Genomic DNA, 21,265 nt, shown 5'->3' on the forward strand with positions numbered 1-21,265 from the left:
GGTTGCGGGGTCCGCGGGGAACGAGCTAAGGCTGCGGAAGGAGACCTCCATCGTGGTAGCAGCTTCCACAGTCGTTTCTAAGTCCTGGGCTCCCTTTTCCAGCAGTCGCTGGCGCACATAGTTAGACCTGAGGCCCGCTACAAAAACATTGCGTACCGCCAATTCCCTGTGTTCAGCCACGGTAACCGCTTGGTAATTACAGTCATTGGACAAATTATTAAATTCTCTCAGGAATTCGGCGAGTAATTCCGTAGGCCGCTGACGGAGAGTCGTGAACACATGGCGAGCGTAAACTTCATTAATGGGCCTTACATACATTTTTTCGAGAACTGCTAGCGCCGCAATATATGAACTGGCTGAGTAGAGATTCTGTGGCTCACCCTCGCGTGCAGTAGACTTAGCTTCTGATCCTCTGTACTTTCGGCTGTGCTCGCTTCGGCCAGGTAAGCCTTGAAGCACCGGATCCAGTGGGAGAAGATTTCTTTAGCCTCTGCATCCTGCGGGTTGAGTTCCAGGCGTCCAGGCTTGAGGGCCGATTCCATAATCGATCTTTACTGTTCTTAAGTCAATTAAATTGATGGAACCATCAATTCACCAGACACGTGTTTCCGATGTGAATCTAGGCTTTAATCGACTTACTTCAGAGCCAGCCTGTTACCCGTCGATGAACTCGTAGTGACCCAGGCTGACTCTCCACACGGGTATTTAAACAGCTGCACTAGGGGGAGGAGTCATGGGCGGAGCCCAATACAAGTTCCTGAGTGCTCCCAGCGCTACTCCCCCTAGTGGTAGGATATCGCTACTGCGCTTACAAAGACAGTGTGAATTAACATATATACATCTATATTACATTCACCATAAGGGGACATAATTTTAAGGTGATTGAAGGAAGGTATGAGGGAGATGTCAGAGGTAGGTTCTTTACACAGAGAGTGGTGGGTGCGTGGAATGCACTGCCAGCAGAGGTGGTGGAGTCAGAGTTATTAGGGACATTTAAGCGACTCTTGGACAGGCACATGGACAGCAGTAAATTGAAGAGGTGTAGGTTTGGTTGATCTTAGATTAGGATAAATGGTCAGCACAACATCGTGGGCCAAAGGGCCTGTACTGTTCTATGTATCAATAAAGTCTGATGTGAGTGGAAAACACTAAGATACAAGTTCAATTTGAATCGAGTATGTGATAGCAATCATGTGTTATTCTGTTGCTGTGTAAAAAGTGATACGTTGATTCTCCTGATGCGACACAGAATACATCATTCATCCTATTATATTTCAATGTGATCGATGTTTCAAAAGTCCTGAAAATTTTCAGTGGTTTGTCACGATTGTAAGGGGAATTTTCTGTATTTCCTCGTTTGCAGGGTGGGGCATTTATGAAGTTCGCTGAATGTTTTGTCCCCCAACACATTGACAGATGCTCCTGTTTCTAAGAGATAATAGTCTCAGTGCTGGAACATTTACCCAGTTACGATGAAAAGAATAAAACAAAAAACAGCCCTCCCTCCTGCAGGCACTCCCCAGGTCCCATCCATTTAGGGCGGCATGGTGGCACTGTGGTTTGCACTGCTGTCTCACAGCGCCAGGGACCAGGGTTCGATTCCGACTTTGGGTGACTGTGTGGAGTTTGCATTTTCTCCACATGCGTGTGTGGGTTTCCTCTGGTTGCTCCGATTTCTTCGCACTGTCCAAAGATTAGGTGGAGTTATGGGGATAGGGCAGGGGAGTGGGCCTGGGTGGGGTGCTCTTTTGAAGGGTGGGTACAGACTCAATGGGCTGAATAGTACTGTAGGGATTCTATTCCATGGATGCCTGCTAATCTCGTCACTGGGACAGTCGCATCTCATCATGCCTTTTGAATGCTGGCTACTGCTGTCATAGAATTTACAGTGCAGAAGGAGGCCACTCGGCCCATCGAGTCTGCACCGGCTCTTGGAAAGAGCACCCTACCCGAGGTCAACACCTCCACCCTATCCCCATAACCCAGTAACCCCACCCAACACTGACGGCAATTTTGGACACTAAGGGCAATTTATCATGGCCAATCTACCTAACCTGCACATCTTTGGACTGTGGGAGGGAACCGGAGCACCCGGAGAAAACCCACGCACACACAGGGAGGATGTGCAGACTCTGCACAGACAGTGACCCAAGGCGGAATCTAACCTGGGACCATGGAGCTGCGAAGCAATTATGCTATCCACAATGCTACCTGTTGAACCATGATGAACAGCTAGATGTCAAACTTGAAATTCTTCAGCCAATTGGCAGTATCCTCATTAGCCTGGTGTAGGGCAGTGAGACCGACACTGAAGCACAGTTCGGAGCACTTGTTAATTATATGCACCTCCATGGTTTGCGCTTGGTAACAGTTGCACAGGGGTGGGTCATGTGGTCCCGAATGGAAAATGTTGTCAAGGCAGGGTCCGACTCCAGTGCAAAGCCTGTTCAGTTGTATCCTTCCGCTGCGTGGGAGGTTAAAGCTTGGGATTTCCTATTTTAAAAATTAAATTACTGGATGTGGGCGTCGCTGACATTGCCCATCCCTAAATGCCCTTCAGGTGGTGGTGAGCTGCCTTCTTGAACCGCTGCAGTCCCTGAGGTGTAGGTACACCCAGTGTGCTGTTAGGGAGGGAGTTCCAGGATTTTGCCCCAGTGACAGTGAAGGAACGGTGATATATTTCCAAGTCAGAGTGATGAGTAACATGGAGGGGAGCCTCCAGGTGGTGGGGTTCCCAGGTATCTGCTGCTCTTGTCCTTCTAGATGGCAGTGGTCATGGGTTTGGAAAGTGCTGTCTGAGGAACCTTGGCAAGTTACTGCAGTGCATCTTGTAGATGGCACACACGGCTGCCAATCTTCGTCGGTGGTGAAGGGTTTGAATGTTTGTCGAAGGAGGACTAATCTGTCCTGGATGGTGTTGAGCTTCTTGAGTGTTATTGGAGTTGCACTCATCCAGGCAAGTATTCCATCACACTCCTAACTTGTGCCTTGTAGATGGTGGACAGGCTTTTGGGGGGGGGTGGGGGGGGGGGGGTGGTGGTCAGGAGGTGCGTTACTCTCCTTAGGATTCCTTTGATGTGGGATCAACGTGGGATCATCAATCAAATGCTGATTCTGGGCTGTGTTGTTGGTGTTGTACCAAAGCTCCTTCCACAAGTCCGCAGCGTAACTGCCTAGCTCAGTTATGTTGGTCCAGATTAGTCACATTGTTGCTGAGTGGGTGGGTGATGTCTTCTACCAGTGGCAGATCCGGATTTTTGTGCACTCGTTCTCCAATCCTGCTCTGCTAACTGCACAACGGATTTGCAATGGTGCAATGTTCAGAGCTCAGAGAGCCTCAAAAAACATCCACATAGCACCAACGAAACAAATTACATACAGTTTGTTCAATTTTCCCCCTTTTAATCCCAACCCCCCCATCCTCATCCCAACTCCCCCACCACCCCACACAATAAACAAATCCTCAAACAAACACAGAATCTGCCTCCCACCGTGTTACAAACCCCTCCTCCGATCTGCTGAGGGCAAACGTAACTTAACTTTCTCCAACCTGAGAAACACGTACACATCCCCAGCCACGCCGCGACCCACGGTGGGGCTACCGACCCCCAATTTAAGAGAATCCGTCACCAGGCAATCAGAGGCGAAGGCCACAATGTCGGCCTTCTGCACACCCGGCACCTCCACCACCCCAAAAATCCCCACCATAGGATCCGGCTTCAGCTTCACCCCCACAAACCCCGACAGACCATCGAACACCGCATCCCAGAAGCTCTCCAGTTTTGTACACCCCCAGAACATGTGGATATGGTTTGCTGTCCCCCTCCCACACCTCTCACACACACCCGCCACTCCCGGGAAGAACCCATACATCTGGGCCCGAGATATAAGGGCCACCTGGAACTGTACAAGGCTCATCCTTACGCAGAAGGGGGCTGAGCTAACCTGGCGCATGACAACACTCCAGATTCCCCACCCATCTCCATTCCCAACTCCTCCTCCCACTTCCTCTTGACCCCTTTCACTCTCTCCCAATCACCCATATATCTCCGCAATACTTCCATTTCACCCCCACACATCGAGGAGCAAAAACTTCTCCAGCAGTATGTACTCTGGCACCTGGGAAAATGAGAGCAGTTCCTTCCGCACAAAATCCCGCACCCGCCAATACCTAAACTCACTCCCCCTTGGTAACTCGAACCTCTCCTGCAGCTCCTCCAAGCCCGCAAATGTACCCCCCCCCCGGGCACAAACCTATGGTTCCCACAAAGCGGGCCCAACACCAGCATGTGCCTTAATTTAAAGTGCCTCCTAAGCGGATTCCACATTCTAATTGATGATTCCCCCCACCACCGGGCTACTCATATACTTTCCCAGGGATAACGGCAATGCAGCCATTACCAGGGCCCTCAGATTCGACCCCCACACGAGTCCTCCTCCAGCTGGACTTAATTATGCAAATCAGGATGCCGCCCAATGAGGGCAAGATCCAGATTGCAACGCCTCGCGAGATCTCGTTAGATCTCACGATGCATCCTGTGCGTCACAAGTCTCCCGAGCGGGGTAAAGTCCGCAACGCGACCCAGGTCGTGCGCGACGAGGCCGTTCGATTGGGCCCGAGATTGTTGCGAATCTTCAGTTTAACAGTCCAGTTCAGATACTGAAGCAATCCATGTCCAAATGCTGCAAGTCCTGGATCATATTCAGGCTTGGGCTGAATAGTGACAAGAAACAGCCACGCCACACATGTGCTCAGCAATGACATTGTCCAACAAGAGAGAATCCAACCATCTCCTCTTGACATTCAATGACTGAATCTCCCATTATCAACATCGTGAGGGTTACCATTAACGAGAAACTGAACTGGACTAGCCATTTAAATAATATGGCTACAATAGCAGAGGCTGGGAATTCTGTGGTGGGTAACTCACCTCCTGACTCCCCAAAGCCTGACCACAAGGGACAAGTTGGGAGTGTGATGGAATAATCTTTAATTTGCCTGGATGAGTACAGCTCCAACAACACTCAAGAAGCTCAACGCCATCTAGAACAAAGCAGCTCGCTTGTTTGGCACACTATCCACCACCTTACACACTGCCTCTGCCATCAATGCGCAGTGGCAGCAAAGTGTACCATCTACAAGATGCACTGCAGCCACTCACTCCTTCAATAATACCTTCCAAGCCCATGACCTCTACAACTTAGAAGGACAAGGGCAGCAGATGCATGGGAACACCACCACCAAGGAGCAAGTTCTTCTCCAAGTCACTCACCATCCTGACTTGGAAATATATCAGCTGTTCCTTCAGGGTCAAAATCCTGGAACTCCCTCCCTAACAGCATTTTGGGTGTATCTACCCCATATGGACTGAAACAGTTCAAAACGGCAGCTCACCACCCCCTTCTCAATTAAAGATGGCCAGCAAATGGTAGTCTTGCCAATGAAACCCACATAATATGAATGAATAAAAATATTCCTATTTCCCCTGCTTCTTCCCCACTCCCCTGCACTTTCTTCCTTTTTAATCTATATCCAATTCCCTGTGAAAGCCAATCTGTAAAAAAATAATTCTTCCAGTACAGGGGAGTACATTGCCCAAGACCAGAAACTGGAGTGGGGGCAGCGAATGGAGGGCACTTGCCTTAACACCTTGGCTTTTGTTGCTCAGTGTCTCTGCCGTGAATTTCTCCACCGAGGCTAATCTCAGCTGTAATTTCTCACAAACGTCAACCAGATTATTCTGGGGAGAGAAAAAAAATGACACCGTTATTCTTTCACACTGGGCAAGTGGGAAGGAACATCAAACTGTGGGCATCAGTAATAATAATCATCTTTATTAGTGTCACAAGTAGGCTTACATTAACACTGCAATGAAGTTACTGTGAAAATCCCCTAGTCACCATATTCCGGCACCTGTTTGGGTACACAGAGGGAGAATTCAGAATGTCCAATTCACCTAACACGTCTTTGAGGACTTGTGGGAGGAACCGGAGCACCCGGAGGAAACCCACGCAGACACGGAGACACAAGGAGCAGATACATCTTATGACAGCAAAGGAATTTGTAACTTGAGAGATCAAAAATATGCAGGGCTTTGTTTTACAGTATATGTGAAGTGATATTTTTCCCTTTAACACAGGTTCAAACAGCCTAATTTTAACTCTGTTAATATTTAGTGATTTTATGTTTGTTTGAATAGCTATATTAAAGTGTGAACCTTGGCTCGTTGGTAGCACTCACATCTCTGAATCAAAAGGTTGTGGATTCGCGTTCTATTTCAGAGATGCGGTGCTGAGATGTTAACCCAAGGTTCACCTCCGTCTACATAAAAGCTTCCATGGCGCTATTTTGAAGAAAAGCAGGGCAGTTCGCCACATGTCCTGGACAACACGTGTCTCCCAACCTACGTCACTGATTATTTATCACATGACTGTTAGTGGGAGTCTGCTGCATTCCGATTGGCTACTCCCTTTCCTACATTCTGATGGTGACCACTCTTTGGAAGTACTTTTTAAAAATGTATTCTTTCATAGGATCGCTGGCAAGGCCAGCATTTGTTGTTCATCACTAACTGCCCCATGAACTGAGTGGTTTCCTTGGTCATTTCATAGGGCAGTTCATTTTTCTGTAGGCCCGGAGTCGGTCATACCAGGGAAGGACACCTGTGAACCAGACGGGATTTTACAACAATCGACAATGGTTTCATTGTCACTTTTATAGAGTCGCAGGATTTTTACAGCACAGAAAGAGGCCCTTCAGCCCATTGTGTCTGCGCCGGCCCTGTCTACATTTTGCAGCACTTGGGCTGTAGCCTTGTATGCTGTGGCTCATCTAAATACTTCTCAAATGTTGTGAGGGTTACTGGCTCTACCACCCTTTCACGCAGTGAGTTCCAGATTCCCACCATCCTGTGGGTGAAAAGGTTTTTCCTCACATCCCCTCTAAACCTCTTTCCCCTTACTTCAAATCTATGCCCCCTGGTTATTTGCCCCTCCACAGGTGAAAAGTACCTTCCTGTGCACTCTCGCTATGTTCCTCATAATTGTGTACATCTTGATCAGGTCCCCCTCAGCCTTCTCTGCTCTGGGGAAAGCAACCCCTGAATACTCAGTCTCACTTGATAGCTGAAACGCTCCAGCCCAGGCAACATCCTGGTGAATCTCCTCTGCACCCTTTCTAATGCTTTCTAGAGTCCACAGTGAATCTGTGGAATTCGCTACCCCAGAGTGTGGCGGACACAGGGACAGTGAGTAAATTTAAGGAGGACTTAGACAGATTTTTAATTGGTAATGAGATGAAGGGTTATGGAGAATGGGCAGCACAGTGGAGTTGAGGCCAGGATGGGATCAGCCATGATCACATTGAGGGTGTTGGGCTCGGGAGGCTAAATTGCCTCCTCCCGCTCCTAGGTCATGTGTTCCAGGGAGGAGATGCTCTGGCTGATTTTGCAATCCAGCTTTTGGCCTTTAGCATTGTACGTAACAGATGAGGAATATATCAGCCATTATAGAATGGCAGAGCAGACTCGATGGGCCGAATGGCCTAATTTTGCTCCTATATCTTATGGACTTATTTTTAAAAATAAATTTAGAGTGCCCAATCATTTATTTTTTTCAATTAAGAGGCAATTTAGCATGGCCAATCCACCTAACCTGCACATCTTTAAGTTGTGGGGGTGAAACCCAGGCAGACACGAAGAGAATGTGCAAACTCTCCACACGGACAGTTACCCAGGGCCGGGATTGGAACCCGGATCCTCATCAGCGCAGTCCCAGTGCTAACCACTGCGCCACACGCCACCCATTTTACAATGTTAAAGGTGCTATATAAATAAACGTTGTTGTGAAAGCGACTGTATTATTCATGGCGCTGCAACTAACAACATCCCGGATTATAATCAGGCCTTTAATACACATTTTGTTTCTTCTATCATACCCCTGTCTTGAAATGTACTGAGAAAACAATGGAAGTAAGGAGAGAATTGACATAGAGCTTTTTCATATCAAACAATGAACCACTCGGTGTATTGTGTTTTTACACAGTCATGTATTTCCCACTTATCCAACTGTCAGCATAAACTGCCCAAGTTCATAGATGGGTACTTAGCCACGGGCAGGGAACCATAAGGTATTTGTCCTCAGGGAGCAAAATATCTCAGCATAATGTCTTCTGAAAACAAGGAATGGACACTGGGCAGGGGAGTAACAGGAAAAGACAGCTAGTTGACTACACTGGACAAGCAGGGCAAGTGGCAGTATCCAGACTAGCAAGAGTTAATGGTCGAAGCAAAAGAACCTTGAATGGCAAGTCTAGTGAGGCACTTCACGCACTGTACCGAAAGAAACTTATCTGCCTTGCACTTCATGTAATGTCAAATTTTAACTATTATGAAATGTACTTCACCAATTTTTTCATTGAAGTATATTTTGGGAAATAAGTAAAAGAAACAGAAAAGATATTCCAGAGAGAGAGAGAGAAACAGATAGAGAAATTGAAAGACAAGCAGTAAAGAGAATATATTTTGTATATTCTTTCATCATTTTTGCTACATTCTTTAGCACACGGATGTTTCGGATGCAGATAGCCTTACAGTTTAAGGGGAGAGATTTTGACTTTGTGCAAAAAGTGTAGAATAGGGATTAGTTAATCATTTAACAATTCTCCCCATTGTATTTTCATTGAAGTCAATGCACTTTCATTATCACCCGAACTATGCCAAGACACAAAGTCAAGATCTACTCCATGTGTTTGCTAACATATCGTGACTGCATTGCTTGAGAAGCATTTTGCCAATTGCGATAACCCACTATATAAAGTTAACCTTCCTTCCATTGTTTTGAGCTCTTTTACTCAAGGCATGTGATAAGAAAACAATTCTACGGTGAAAATATTCTGTACAGAGAAAGCCTGATTACAAACAGGAACGCTGTTTGCCCCAGTGCTGGGAATAACATAGCCACATTCACATTGCGAGTATGTGAGAGACGAGAGAGAGAATGGCTTAATAAAGCTACTGTTTAACAAAATCAATCTGCAGTCTCCCCTTCTCAGCTATTGCAACAGTCTGTCTCCAAACTAAATGGATGTACTGGAACACAATGAACTACCAAAGATCGAGAAGTTAATGTGGTAATGTTTCTCGTCTGCCTCATGTTTTAAACTTAATTGAACTTCACGAAAGAACTCTGCCTCACATGATTCCTGGCATCTTCCAAAGTTAAACCAACCTACTCACTATCGCAACAAATAATATGACCCTGGGAGTTAGTCTTAAATTAAAACATTTATATACTGTACACAGAACTGGTTACTTTATCTTCTAAAACCTTATCCTTCTGAACCTTGAATAGCATTGTGCAGAGTTTACAGAATCCCTCTCCATTATGAGGTGAGTGTATTTGTCCATTGTGCCTGTCTAACAGTAGCTACTGTTGAAGCACACATTCCATAAATCTATTCAGGCATGCCAAGCAGTCGAGGACAATCTTAATGTTTGCCTCAGTGTCTCACTCATGCATCCATCAGAGACTGCACTGTGGTGTGGAGGTTAATCATAGAATCCCTGCAGTGCAGGAGGAAGCCATTTGGCCCATCAAGTTTGCACCGACCCTCCAAAAGAGCTCCCTTCTTAGGCCCACTCCCCCATCTTATCCACTGCACCCGTCTCACCTGCACATCTTTGGACACAAAGAGGCAATTTAGCATGGTCAATCCACACAACATGCACATCTTTGGATTGTGGGAGGAAACCTGAGCACCCAGAGACACAAGTAGGACATGCAAACTCCACACAGTCCCCAAGGTTGAAATTGAACCTGGGTCCCTGGTGCTGTGAGGCAGCAATGTGCCACCGTGCTGCCCCTGACTTGGCTTATGCGTACAGTGCATAACGGCCCCACATTTTGCTGGAGTGGGCCATTGTGGTGAATGTAACGTAGTAATTCACACTGTATTTACCAATTCTATTGTAAGCGCAGTAGCGTTATCCGACCACTAGGGGGAGTAGCTCTGGGAATGCTCAGGAGTTTGTACAGGCTCCACCCTTGGCTCCGCCCATGACTCCTCCCCCTTGACTGCTGTATAAATAACCGTGTCCAGGGCCAGCCTGCAGTTTATCAAGAGTTCAACGGGTAACAGGCTGGCTCTGTAGTAAGTAGATTAAAACCACTGTTCATATCTTAAAACACGTGTCTCGTGAATTGATGGTTCCATCAGCCATCTCCGGGTGTGAGATATTAGATTGTTTTTTGCACATTTCAACTCAAGGCTTTCCGGTGCTCTAACTTGCTGGAGGCACAAGCTGATAACCTAGGGTTGCCAACTGTGATTAAATATATTCCCGGAGGTTTTATCACATGACTTCAGCCCCCACACTCCAGCCATTAGTCAGCCAACACATCCATCCTTGTGGCACACGGCCTACCAATGAAAATTGGAAAGCAAAAAGATGCATTGCCCAAGTGAATGATGACTGACTGTCAGCCAAGCAGCTTTTTCCCCCCCATTTTCAATATTTTTACATCTGGCAAAGAAAAATGTTCAAAGAAAATGACGACCAAAAAACACATTTTTAAATGTCCCGATGGTATTTTTCATACAGCAGTGTCCTGATTGATCTTCAAATTCTGGAGAATCCAGGCCAATCCTGGAGGATTGGCAACCTCATTAATATTGGAGACAAGGGATCGGTGAACTCAGTGAATGATGGGATCTCCTTAACCAATGAGATTTAAGTATTGATAAAGAAATGGAGGAACAACAAAGATCCTCCCTCCCTTTTTAAAAAAAATCATTTTTATTGAGATTTTCAAAAACATATCAAAAACAGAAAATAACAACAAGAAAACAGTATTACCAACAACAAAAAGAAAAACACACTAACCCCCAAAACCAAACTCCCCCCCCCCCCCCCCAGTAACTACAAAAAGAAGAAATAGATAAACACCCGGCATATTCAATAAACACATATACACATTTTTCCCTTCCCCCGAAACAAACCCACCCCTCTCCTCTCCCTCCCCCCCCCGGGTTGCTGCTGCTGCCGGCCTATTTCCCTACCGTTCTGCCAGGAAGTCCAGGAAAGGCTGCCACCGCCTAAAGAACCCTTGTACTGATCCCCTCAGGGCAAATTTCACCTTCTCCAATTTGATGAACCCCGCCATATCATTGATCCAGGCCTCCACGCTTGGGGGCCTCGCATCCTTCCATTGGAGCAAGATCCTCCGCCGGGCTACTAGGGACGCAAAGGCCAGAACACCGGCCTCTTTCGCCTCCTGCACTCCCGGCTCCACTGCAACCCCAAAAATTGCGAGTCCCCAGCCTGGCTTGACCCTGGATCCTACCACCTTCGACACCGTCCTTGCTACCCCCTTCCAAAACTCCCCCAGCGCTGGGCATGCCCAGAACATATGGGCGTGGTTCGCTGGGCTCCCCGAACACCTAGCACACCTGTCTTCGCCCCCGAAAAACCTACTCATCCTCGTCCCAGTCATGTGGGCCCTATGTAGCACCTTGAACTGTATGAGGCTAAGCCTCGCACAGGAAGAGGAGGAATTCACTCTTTCCAGAGCATCCACCCACGTCCCCTCCTCAATCTCCTCACCCAGCTCCTCCTCCCATTTACCCTTCAGCTCCTCCACCAAGGCCTCATCCACCTCCTGCATTACGTGGTACACGTCCGAAATCCTCCCCCCTCCAACCCACACCCCCGAGAGCACCCTGTCCCGTACCCCACGTGGGGGCCTCCACCTGCCGCCTGGCAAACGCCCTAACCTGCATGTAGCTAAACATGTTCCCCGGGGGGAGCCCAGACTTCCCCTCTAACTCACCCAGGCTCGCAAACCTCCCATCCACAAACAGGTCCCTCAACCTCCTAATACCTACCCTGTGCCAGCCCAGAAACCTGCCATTGATGCACAAACCAGTGATCCCCCTGTATTGGGGACTCCATTGAGCCCCCCACAACCCCCCTATGCCGTTTCCATTGCCCCCAAATTTTGAGGGTAGCCGCCACCACCGGGCTCGTGGTATACCTCGTTGGAGGGAGCGGCAACGGCGCCGTTACCAGTGCCTCCAGGCTCATGTCCATGCAGGACGCCATCTCCATCCTCTTCCATGCTGCCCCTGCCCCATCCATTACCCACTTACGCACCATCGCTGCGTTGGCAGCCCAATAGTACCCACAGAGGTTGGGCAACGCCAGTTCCCCCCTATCCCTGCCCTGCTCCAAAAACACCCTTCTCACCCTTGGAGTCCCATGCGCCCATACAAATCCCATAATACTTCTGTTGACCCTCCTAAAAAAGGCCTTCGGGATAAGGGTGGGGAGGCACTGGAACAGGAACAAAAACCTTGGGAGCACCGTCATCTTGACGGACTGCACCCTGCCTGCCAGCAACAGCAGCAACATGTCCCATCTTTTGAACTCCTCCTCCATTTGCTCCACCAGCCTAGTGAGGTTAAGCTTGTGAAGGGCCCCCCAGCTCCTAGCCACCTGGACTCCCAGGTACCGAAAGCTCCTCCCCGCCCTTTTCAACAGGAGCCTACCAATCCCCTCCTCCTGGTCCCCCGGGTGCACGACAAACAGTTCACTCTTACCCAGGTTGAGCTTGTACCCAGAAAAGCCCCAAATTCCCCATAAAAGTCCCTGAAGACCCCATTAATGTCCACCCCCCTTTGCACCACATTGCCTCCCCTATCTGTCACTCCACCAATCTCCCTGGCCGCGTCACGCTTACGGAGCTGATGCACCAGCATCCTACTCGCCTTCTCCCCATATTGGTACACTGCTCCCTGTGCCTTCCTCCACTGAGCTTCCGCCTTTCCAGTGGTCAGCAAGTCGAACTTGGCCTGAAGGTAACGTCGCTCCCCCAACAGTCCCTCCTCCGGAGCCTCCGCGTATCTCCTGTCCACCCTCACCACCTCCCCCACCAACCTCTCCCTCTCTCTTTGCTCTCCCCTCTCCCTATGGGCTCAGATGGAAATCAACTCCCCTCTAACCACCGCCTTCAATACTTCCCAAACCGTCCCCACCCGGTCCTCCCCATTATCATTGGCCTCTAAGTACCTCTTGATACACCCCCGAACCCACCCGCCCACCTTCTCATCCGCCAGCAGTCCCACCTCCAGGCACCAAAGCGGGCGCTGGTCCCTCTCCTCCCTCAGCTCAAGGTCTACCCAGTGCGGGGCATGGTCCGAAATGACTATGGCCGAATACTCGACATCCTTCACCCTCGAAATCAGCCCCCTGCTCAGGACAAAAAAATCGATCCGGGAATAGGCTTTATGCACGTGGGAAAAAAATGAATACTCCCTGGCCCTCGGCCTCGCGAACCTCCAAGGATCCACCCCTCCCATCTGGTCCATAAACCCCCTCAACACCGTAGCCGCCGCGGGCCTCCTGCCCGTCCTGGACATGGATCGATCCAATGGGGAATCCAGCACTGTGTTAAAGTCCCCCCCCCCCCCCAGTATCAGGCCCCCCGTCTCTAGATCCGGAATGCGGCCCAGCATGCGCCGCATAAAACCCGCATCGTCCCAATTTGGGGCATAGACATTCACCAGCACCACCCGCTCCCCTTGCAACTTGCCGCTCACCATCACATACCTCCCTCCACTGTCAGCCACCACCTTTGACGCCTCAAACGACACCCTTTTTCCCACCAGAATCGCCACCCCCCGGTTTTTTGCATCCAGCCCCGAATGAAACACCTGGCCTACCCAGCCCTTCCTCAGTCTAACCTGGTCCGCCACCTTCAGGTGCGTCTCCTGGAGCATAGCCACGTCCGCCTTCAGCCCCTTCAGATGCGTAAACACCCGGGCCCGTTTGACCGGCCCATTCAGCCCCCTCACATTCCAAGTTATCAGCCGGATCAGAGGGCTCCCTGCCCCCCTCCCCTGCCGACTAGCCATAACCCGTCCCCTGCCCGTCCCAGGCCAGCGCCCTCCGCTCGGCCCGTTCCCCACGGCGGCAACCCCCCACCCCAGCCCCCCCTGCAGACTCCAGCTCCTTCCTGGCCATTTCAGCAGCAACCCGGTATCCCCCCCCCCCTCCCCCCAAGGCTAGGACCCCTCCCAGCCGTGTTACTCCCTCCGTAGCAATCCCGTGAGCCAGCTAACTTCTGCTGACCCCGGCGACTCCCGCCACACCTCCGACCCTCCCCCCAACGTGCGGCTACTCCTCCTCCCCCAGACCCATCAGCAGACCCTCCTCCTCCCCCTCCCGCTCTCGCGCGGGAAAAAAGCCTGCGATTCTCAGCTTCGACCCCGCCCCCATCTGCCCTCAGCGCGGGAAACAGAAGAAAAGCCCGCGCTTTCCCTCTGCCCGACCATGCAAAAAAGACAGCCCCCCACCCGCCCAAAAACCAAAACACAACCAGCTTAAAACAGCATAAAACAGCATAAAACAGAGACCCTTCCCACCAAACGTTAACACAGTTATTTACAAACCCCCGACCCTTAGTCAGAGTCCAACTTCTTGGCCCGCACAAAGGCCCACGCCTCCTCCGGGGACTCAAAATAAAAGTGCCGGTCCTTGAAAGTGACCCACAGACGCGCCGGCTGTAATATGCCAAAATTCACACTCTTTCTGTGGAGCACCGCCTTCGTCCGGTTGTACCCGGCCCTCCGCTTAGCCACCTCCGCACTCCAGTCCTGGTAGATCCGCACTACCGTGTTTTCCCACTTGCTGCTCCGCTCCTTCTTGGCCCACCTAAGCACGCACTCGGTCAGCGAACCGGTGGAACCGCACCAGCACCGCCCGTGGCGGCTCATTCGGCTTGGGCCTCCTGGCCAGTATTCTGTGGGGCCCCTCCAGCTCCAGGGGCCCCTGGAAGGACCCAGCTCCCATCAGCGAATTCAGCAAGACGACCACATAGGCCCCCAGGTCTGACCCCTCCAGCCCCTCCGTGAGGCCCAGGATCCGCAAATCTTTCCGCCTCGACCGGTTCTCCATCTCCTCGAACCACTCCTGCCACTTCTTATGGAGCACGTCGTGCATCTCCACCTTTACCGCGAGGGCCGCGGCCTCATCCTCTCTTTCGGAGGCTTGTTGTCGGAGCTCCCGGATCTCCACCCCCTGGAGGGTTAGGGGGCCCTTAAAAGAGCCCAAAAGTCCGTTCCTGGCGGGAGCTGCCGAACGTTCGGCTTAGCTCCGCATAGCCGCAACCAGAAGTCCCAAGATCCTTCCTCCCTAACAGCACTGTGGGTGTGGCTACAACTCAGGGACTGCACCAATTCAAGAAGGCAGCTTGTCACGCTCTTCTCAAGAGCAATTAGGGATTGACGACAAATATTGTCCAAGCCAGTGATGTCCACATCCCATAAAAGAATAAAGAGAAGCAGGAAATCAGGTGAATAGAGTTCAGATAGGTATAGAAAGACAAATAGGGAGGGCACGAGAGAGAGAGAGAGGGCTAAAAGAGGTAGGAAGGAAAATTTAAAAAATGAATGTTGGCATTTTAAAAATCTCTAAGAACAAAGATCCCTTTCTGTTGTGCTCACATCGCTTTCCTGCAGATGCTCCAAACAATCCTAAAATGTTGCGGGATAATTATTACCGACCATGACAGATTTACATCTTGTTGAAGGCAATCAGCTCTGTTCATTCATTGACCATTTGATGACGGAACTGCACTAGAGGTGTCAGCCTGGATGCTGGTTCCAAAGTGGGACTCGGGACCAGACAACCAGCTGAGGAAGGGGCAAGAAGTCCAGATTCAGCCAAACAAACTCCAGGCCAGACCCTGTCGTCAGGACTGTGAACCTAAACCTGAGGAAGGTTACCAGATCAGAGGAAGCTGAGTAAACGCAGCAGGTCTGCCAGCATCTAACAGGAGAGAAAGAGTTAACGTTTCGCCTTTGTTTTGAAGCAGTGTCCATGACTGCTTTCTCTCCTGGTAGCTGCCAGCAGAGCTGCTGAGTTTTTCCAGAGTGCTAGGCTCTTGTTTCAGATTCCAGCATCCGCAGTATATTGGGTCAAGAAACCAACAAGTTGTATAAACAGCAATGCGGTAAATGGCCAGAGAATCTGCTTTAGTGATACAGCCTGGATGGTAATATTAGCCTGGACAAGGTAAACCCTACTGTCAAACAAGCCACTCAGATAAACACTTGAAATGAAATGAAATGAAAATCGCTTATTGTCACAAGTAGGCTTCAAATGAAGTTACTGTGAAAAGCCCCTAGTCGCCACATTCCGGCACCTGTTCAGGGAGGCTGGGAAGGGAATTGTACCATGCTGCTGGCCTGCCTTGGTCTGCTTTAAAAGCCATCGATTTAGCCCTAAGCTAAACCAGCCCCTAGAACATAGAACAGTGAACATAGAACAGTACAGCACAGAACAGGCCCTTCGGCCTTCGATGTTGTGCCGAGCAATGATCACCCTACTCAAACCCACGTATCCACCCTATACCCGTAACCCAACAATCCCCCCATTAACCTTACACTACGGGCAATTTAGCATGGCCAATCCACCTAACCCGCACATCTTTGGACTGTGGGAGGAAACCGGAGCACCCGGAGGAAACCCACGCACACACGGGGAGGACGTGCAGACTCCACACAGACAGTGACCCAGCCGGGAATCGAACCTGGGACCCTGGAGCTGTGAAGCATTTATGCTAACCACCATGCTACCGTGCTGCCCCTACTTGTTAGTAGTTCAGAAGCACCGCCTCCTCAAGATAACTGCAACGTCCTGCACTTTTTTTCCTCACTCTCTTTAACGCCGCAACCATACAGGAATATATTCAACAGGAATATATTCACCCGCACGTGTCTCTGATAATGAGGGAAAAATTATCAACAGCTCTGAGCCATGTCAGGCCATGGCTGGAATGATTTGAATGAGTATATTGTTTAGCAAAGGGCCAGTGACTCACTCCATCTGGTGTCCGGCAAAATATCAGCATCATGCCGAGAGACCCGAGGCCAGACTGTAAGGTGGGAGAAGAGTGCACTTGGTCAGGTCCAAGAGGAAGCAGAGGAACACAAAGGGCGCAATTCTCCAGCTTTGAGTCTAAGTCTCCCGCCAGCAGGGAATCAGGACAGCTTCCTGCTGCCGCTAGGAGCACTGAATAGGCCCAATTCAGGTCATCCAAATGGGCCATCCCTCCCCCCGTGAATCACCCAGGATTCCCGGCTCCCCAGGCGGCTGATTTGCTGGAGTCGGGAATCAGACCCAACCAGGACATTGACTCGACACTGCAGCCCTGTCACTTTTAGTGACATGCACCCACCTCTTGCTCTGAACAGCTTAACAGCTTCAATCGTCACATTCCCTCCCACCCAACCAGTGGTTGCAAGGTGTTTGACTATGTGGCCCTTCTACTGGGTTTCCCAAGGAGGGTTGGGAGGGACTAGAGTTCCCCATTGAGGGACCCTTGTGCCTTCCTGTCAGAGCTGTGGCAGCTACTCTGAGCCTCAATAGAGCTTAACCTGATTGTATCAACAATGAAGTCTTTGATCTGACATGGGCTGTCTGCCAAAAAAAAAGGTTTCAACAACTACTGGTGCATCATTTCCTTGAGTCAACTAACCTCAGCTAATCCCCTCCTTCATCTGCCCTGGAGCTGACAATCAGAGGAATTCAATGAGGTGTGCCAAAACGTGTGGATCCTGAAATTACCCAAGGCCAACCTCACATTTTAATTGGAATGTTGATACAACTATGAGGGTTTCCAGAAGCTCGGGATGATTGGATTCTAAGTGAACAGGAGACCTCACAGCTCTTACAGGAAACTGACAGGAATCAGACTATTACCAGTCAGACGCCTGAAAGTTAACATGATGCCCTGTCCTGGCAATCTCCCCCTCTGCCCCAATTCAACTCCCCCCCCCCCCCCCCCCCACCAGCACGAGCCCCACTACCCCTAGGTCACTATGAAAATCTCGCTTTGCACCCCAGAATACAGTAATGAAAGGTACTTATCTCCTTGCTTTCCCTAGGAGTCCATGGCGCCTGCTCCCCACTTTTGAGGACTTGCACCAAATCCCACCCGTGTGACTCCCGGCTTGGAAGGTGGGGGGGGCATCCCAGGAGGGCAGTGAATCGAGCTTCCTGCCTGATAATGATATAGAAATGAGGTGTATGTAGGTCTTCTGCATGTTCCTGCCTGTGGGCGTGCCTTGTCGGAGCTGGCAGGGGAGGCTGGGAGACTCACAATGGGTTTGACCTCTGGCAAGAATCCAGTTTCTAACTTTGCGCACGATGTTTGTGGACGATTCCCACTCCTGTAATCAGGGAGAATCCCACAATCTCCACAAGATTACAAAGGATTATTGGGTAGATTTCTAATAAATCAGATTGGATAGGAATTGTATGTTACAACATAGGCCCCTTACTGGATGGTGGTGGATGGTTGGGGCATGGGAAGGAGGGTGGGGTGGCATACAGCCAGCACCCCTCACCAACTTAAGGAGATAGGGAGACTAATCATACTAATTAAATGCAAACCACCCCCAAGACATTGGCAACAGTTTGTACAAGCACTAAAATGAGCAATCAATACTTGACCGCGTGAAGCTCTGCCAAGCTTTACATGGTTGGAATATCAATCACTCACATTGATCAGCAATACACTCTATTTAGATGATTCTTATTTCAAAGTGGGGACACAGCACCACTGCTGGCTCAGTGACTCTGTCTCAGTGAGTACCTGAGACATTCAGGCTGTGTTCTGCTGTCTGTTCCGTCAAGGCCGCACACAGAATGTTTTGCCCCCTCCCTAACCTGCCATTTGGCTAAGTGGCCCTCAGGGTGCACGACTGTAATGTCCCCACCAGTGAAACAGTCCACAACCCTCTGTCCAGGCTGACATTGCAGTGAGAGGCTTGTGATATGAAAATTACATATCCCAGCAAAGAACCGACCAACCATATCCTCGTCAGGAATCCAATCCATCCCATCAAAAAGGTTGAGAAAGCAGGAAAATAGAGGGGGCAGGGAGGAGGGGAAATCGCCACATATTAATTGGATTTTCCATCACCGATGTCCCTCTCAGCTCTCATTACCCTTCGAAGGCTGATGGGCGGGAGAGGGCTCCCGATACCACAAGTCACCTTTCGGATGCCCTGGGCACCATTACTCGGGAGACAACACAAGGGGACTTGCAGGAATGATCCGAGTGCCAAGAAATTATAAAAGTCGTGGCACTCTTCTCCAGGAAAGATATGAAAAAGAAATAAAAAGAATTGCTTTTCAGATGTTTCAAGGTATTTCACAGCCAGTGAAGTAATTTTTGAAATATAGTCACTGTAGGAAATGAATCTGCCAATTGACACACAGCCAACTCCCACAGGCAGTAATGTGAGAAATGAGCAGAACGTCTGTGTTGATTATGTGGATTGAGGGATAAATACTGACCAGCACACCGGGGAGAATGTTCCAGCTCTTCTTCAACACAGTGATATGGTTAGGAGTCTTTTACATTCACCCAAGCTTTTACACCACAGCAACACGCCGTCAGTAATGCACTGAAGTACCAGCTTTGATCTGTCTTTGTTCAAACCCTGGACCTTCTGACCCACGAGTGCTGCCAGCCCAGTTGCAATTAACATCAAGGGTAGTTTTTCAGATACCTTTTCAGATCACACTGGAGCCCAATCCACACCCTGCCCTGGACCCTCTAATACTTTGAACCTTGTCAGGTCCCCTAGGTACCATTATACCGATGACCCATTGGTGCTCACTTACCCTAATGCCCCTGTACCTGGTAGATGAGACTCTGTACCTTGAATCCCCCCCCCCCCCCCCCTTCCCCCTTCCCCTGTCAGATGGCCTGGGTGGATACCATTACCCTCATGCCCTCAATTCCACTGATGCCCCCCTTTAGCTCTCACTTACCCCAACCAGGTAGATGAGGGGACTCTGCAGCTTGAGACACGTGGCTGATGCCCTGGGTACAGTTATCCTGGGTCCCCCATGCCCCTGTTCACCCCCTCAGCCGGTTCTCACTCACCCTCATGCGCTCCGCCGCCTCCCCGATGGTGGTACCCAGGTGGCTGCTGCAGGGTCCGGGGATGGCACAGTGGGCACACACCAGCCTGCCCTCGGTGTAGCAGAACCAGCCCTCCTGCCCGCGGTGGATGGGACAGTCGCTGCATTCCGGAGCCCGGGAGGCGGGTAGCTGCTGGAGGTCAGGCCGCCGGCAGGTGCAGCAGGGTGGGCGGCTCAGCTCCCCCTCCTCCTGCTGGCAGCTTGGGCAGGCTGCCGGCTGGTCCGGCTCAGGGGGCTCACTCTCCGGCTGGGACATGGGGCAGACAGCAGCAAGCGGCCGGCCAGCCCAGCACAGGTGAATGCGGAAATACAGGATGGAGACAAAGGTCACCGGGAAAAGGAGACGAGCTGAAACTGGCAATTCAGGAAATACAGGAGAGAGGCAGCTGCTGGCAACATTCAGCAAACTCTCTGCTCGCTCATTGATTCACCAGGTTACAAACGGCACTTGCAAAACTCCAGGAGCCGGAGGGAAACAAAGTAACGAGAGATGTGTCTCACACACACTCTTAAAGCAAGGTCTTGTTTGTCAACTTCACACTGGTGAGCGGAGTCACAGCCGCCCTTCAATCACCATCCCATGGACAAGCGATTTGTTGTGAGACCATGAGAAAACTGCATTTCTATAGCGCCTTTCCGGACTCCCCCCCCCCCCCCCCCCAAGGACTTCACAAACGCAGGGATCTGTGTGCTGTCTACAAACAACCAGAGATATCTTAAAACATCCTTTCATTTCATAGAATCCCTACAGTGCAGAAGTGCCATTCGGCCCATCGAGTCTGCACCGACCCTCTGAAAGAGCACCCGACCTAGGCCCACACCTCCACCCTATCCCCATAACCCCATCCTAACCCGATAACCCCACTTACTCTGCGCATTTCTGGACACTAAGGGCCAATTTCCGCATAGCCAACCCACCCAGCCTGCACATGGACTGTGGAAGGAAACCGGAGCATCCGGAGGAAACCCTCGCAGATACAAGAACATGCAAACTCCACACAGCCACCCAAGGCCAGAATTGCGCCGCCCCAGACTCTGTTTCATTAATGTCATTGCAGCAGCCACATTTGTGTACAAATATATCATTAAATGTTTTACATCTGGAACATCTTGCAAAGGCTTGGGAGGTGGACAGGGTCTGGGGCACAGATGGGTCCGAGACATGGCCAGGACATGGGGGACAGGTCCAATGTTCCGATAGAGTTCCGAACAAGGAGCCTCAGTCACTGGCAGTTCATTACTACAAACTGTGACAAAGTCCTCAATTC

At 50.3% G+C, this 21,265-nt stretch overlaps 1 protein-coding gene across 4 annotated transcripts in view; it reads right to left on the bottom strand.

Moving 5' to 3' along the window:
- Positions 1-21,265, bottom strand: part of LOC119955947 (B box and SPRY domain-containing protein-like) — a 37,398-nt gene that overhangs the window by 14,979 nt on the left and 1,154 nt on the right. The window contains exons 1-2 of one of the 4 annotated variants that reach the window (XM_038782607.1): positions 19,960-20,629; positions 5,643-5,741 (exon numbers count right to left, since the gene is read on the bottom strand). In XM_038782607.1, coding sequence (XP_038638535.1) covers positions 5,643-5,741; positions 19,960-20,253 — 393 coding nt within the window. In that variant the 5' untranslated portion in view covers positions 20,254-20,629. Of the gene's footprint in view, positions 1-5,642; positions 5,742-16,881; positions 16,929-19,959; positions 20,630-21,265 lie in introns of those variants that run through there. The other 3 variants (XM_038782610.1, XM_038782609.1, XM_038782608.1) reach the window with 3 other exon arrangements.

This window comes from Scyliorhinus canicula, chromosome 21, assembly GCF_902713615.1.
Source record: "Scyliorhinus canicula chromosome 21, sScyCan1.1, whole genome shotgun sequence".
NCBI classification, from domain to species: domain Eukaryota; kingdom Metazoa; phylum Chordata; class Chondrichthyes; order Carcharhiniformes; family Scyliorhinidae; genus Scyliorhinus; species Scyliorhinus canicula.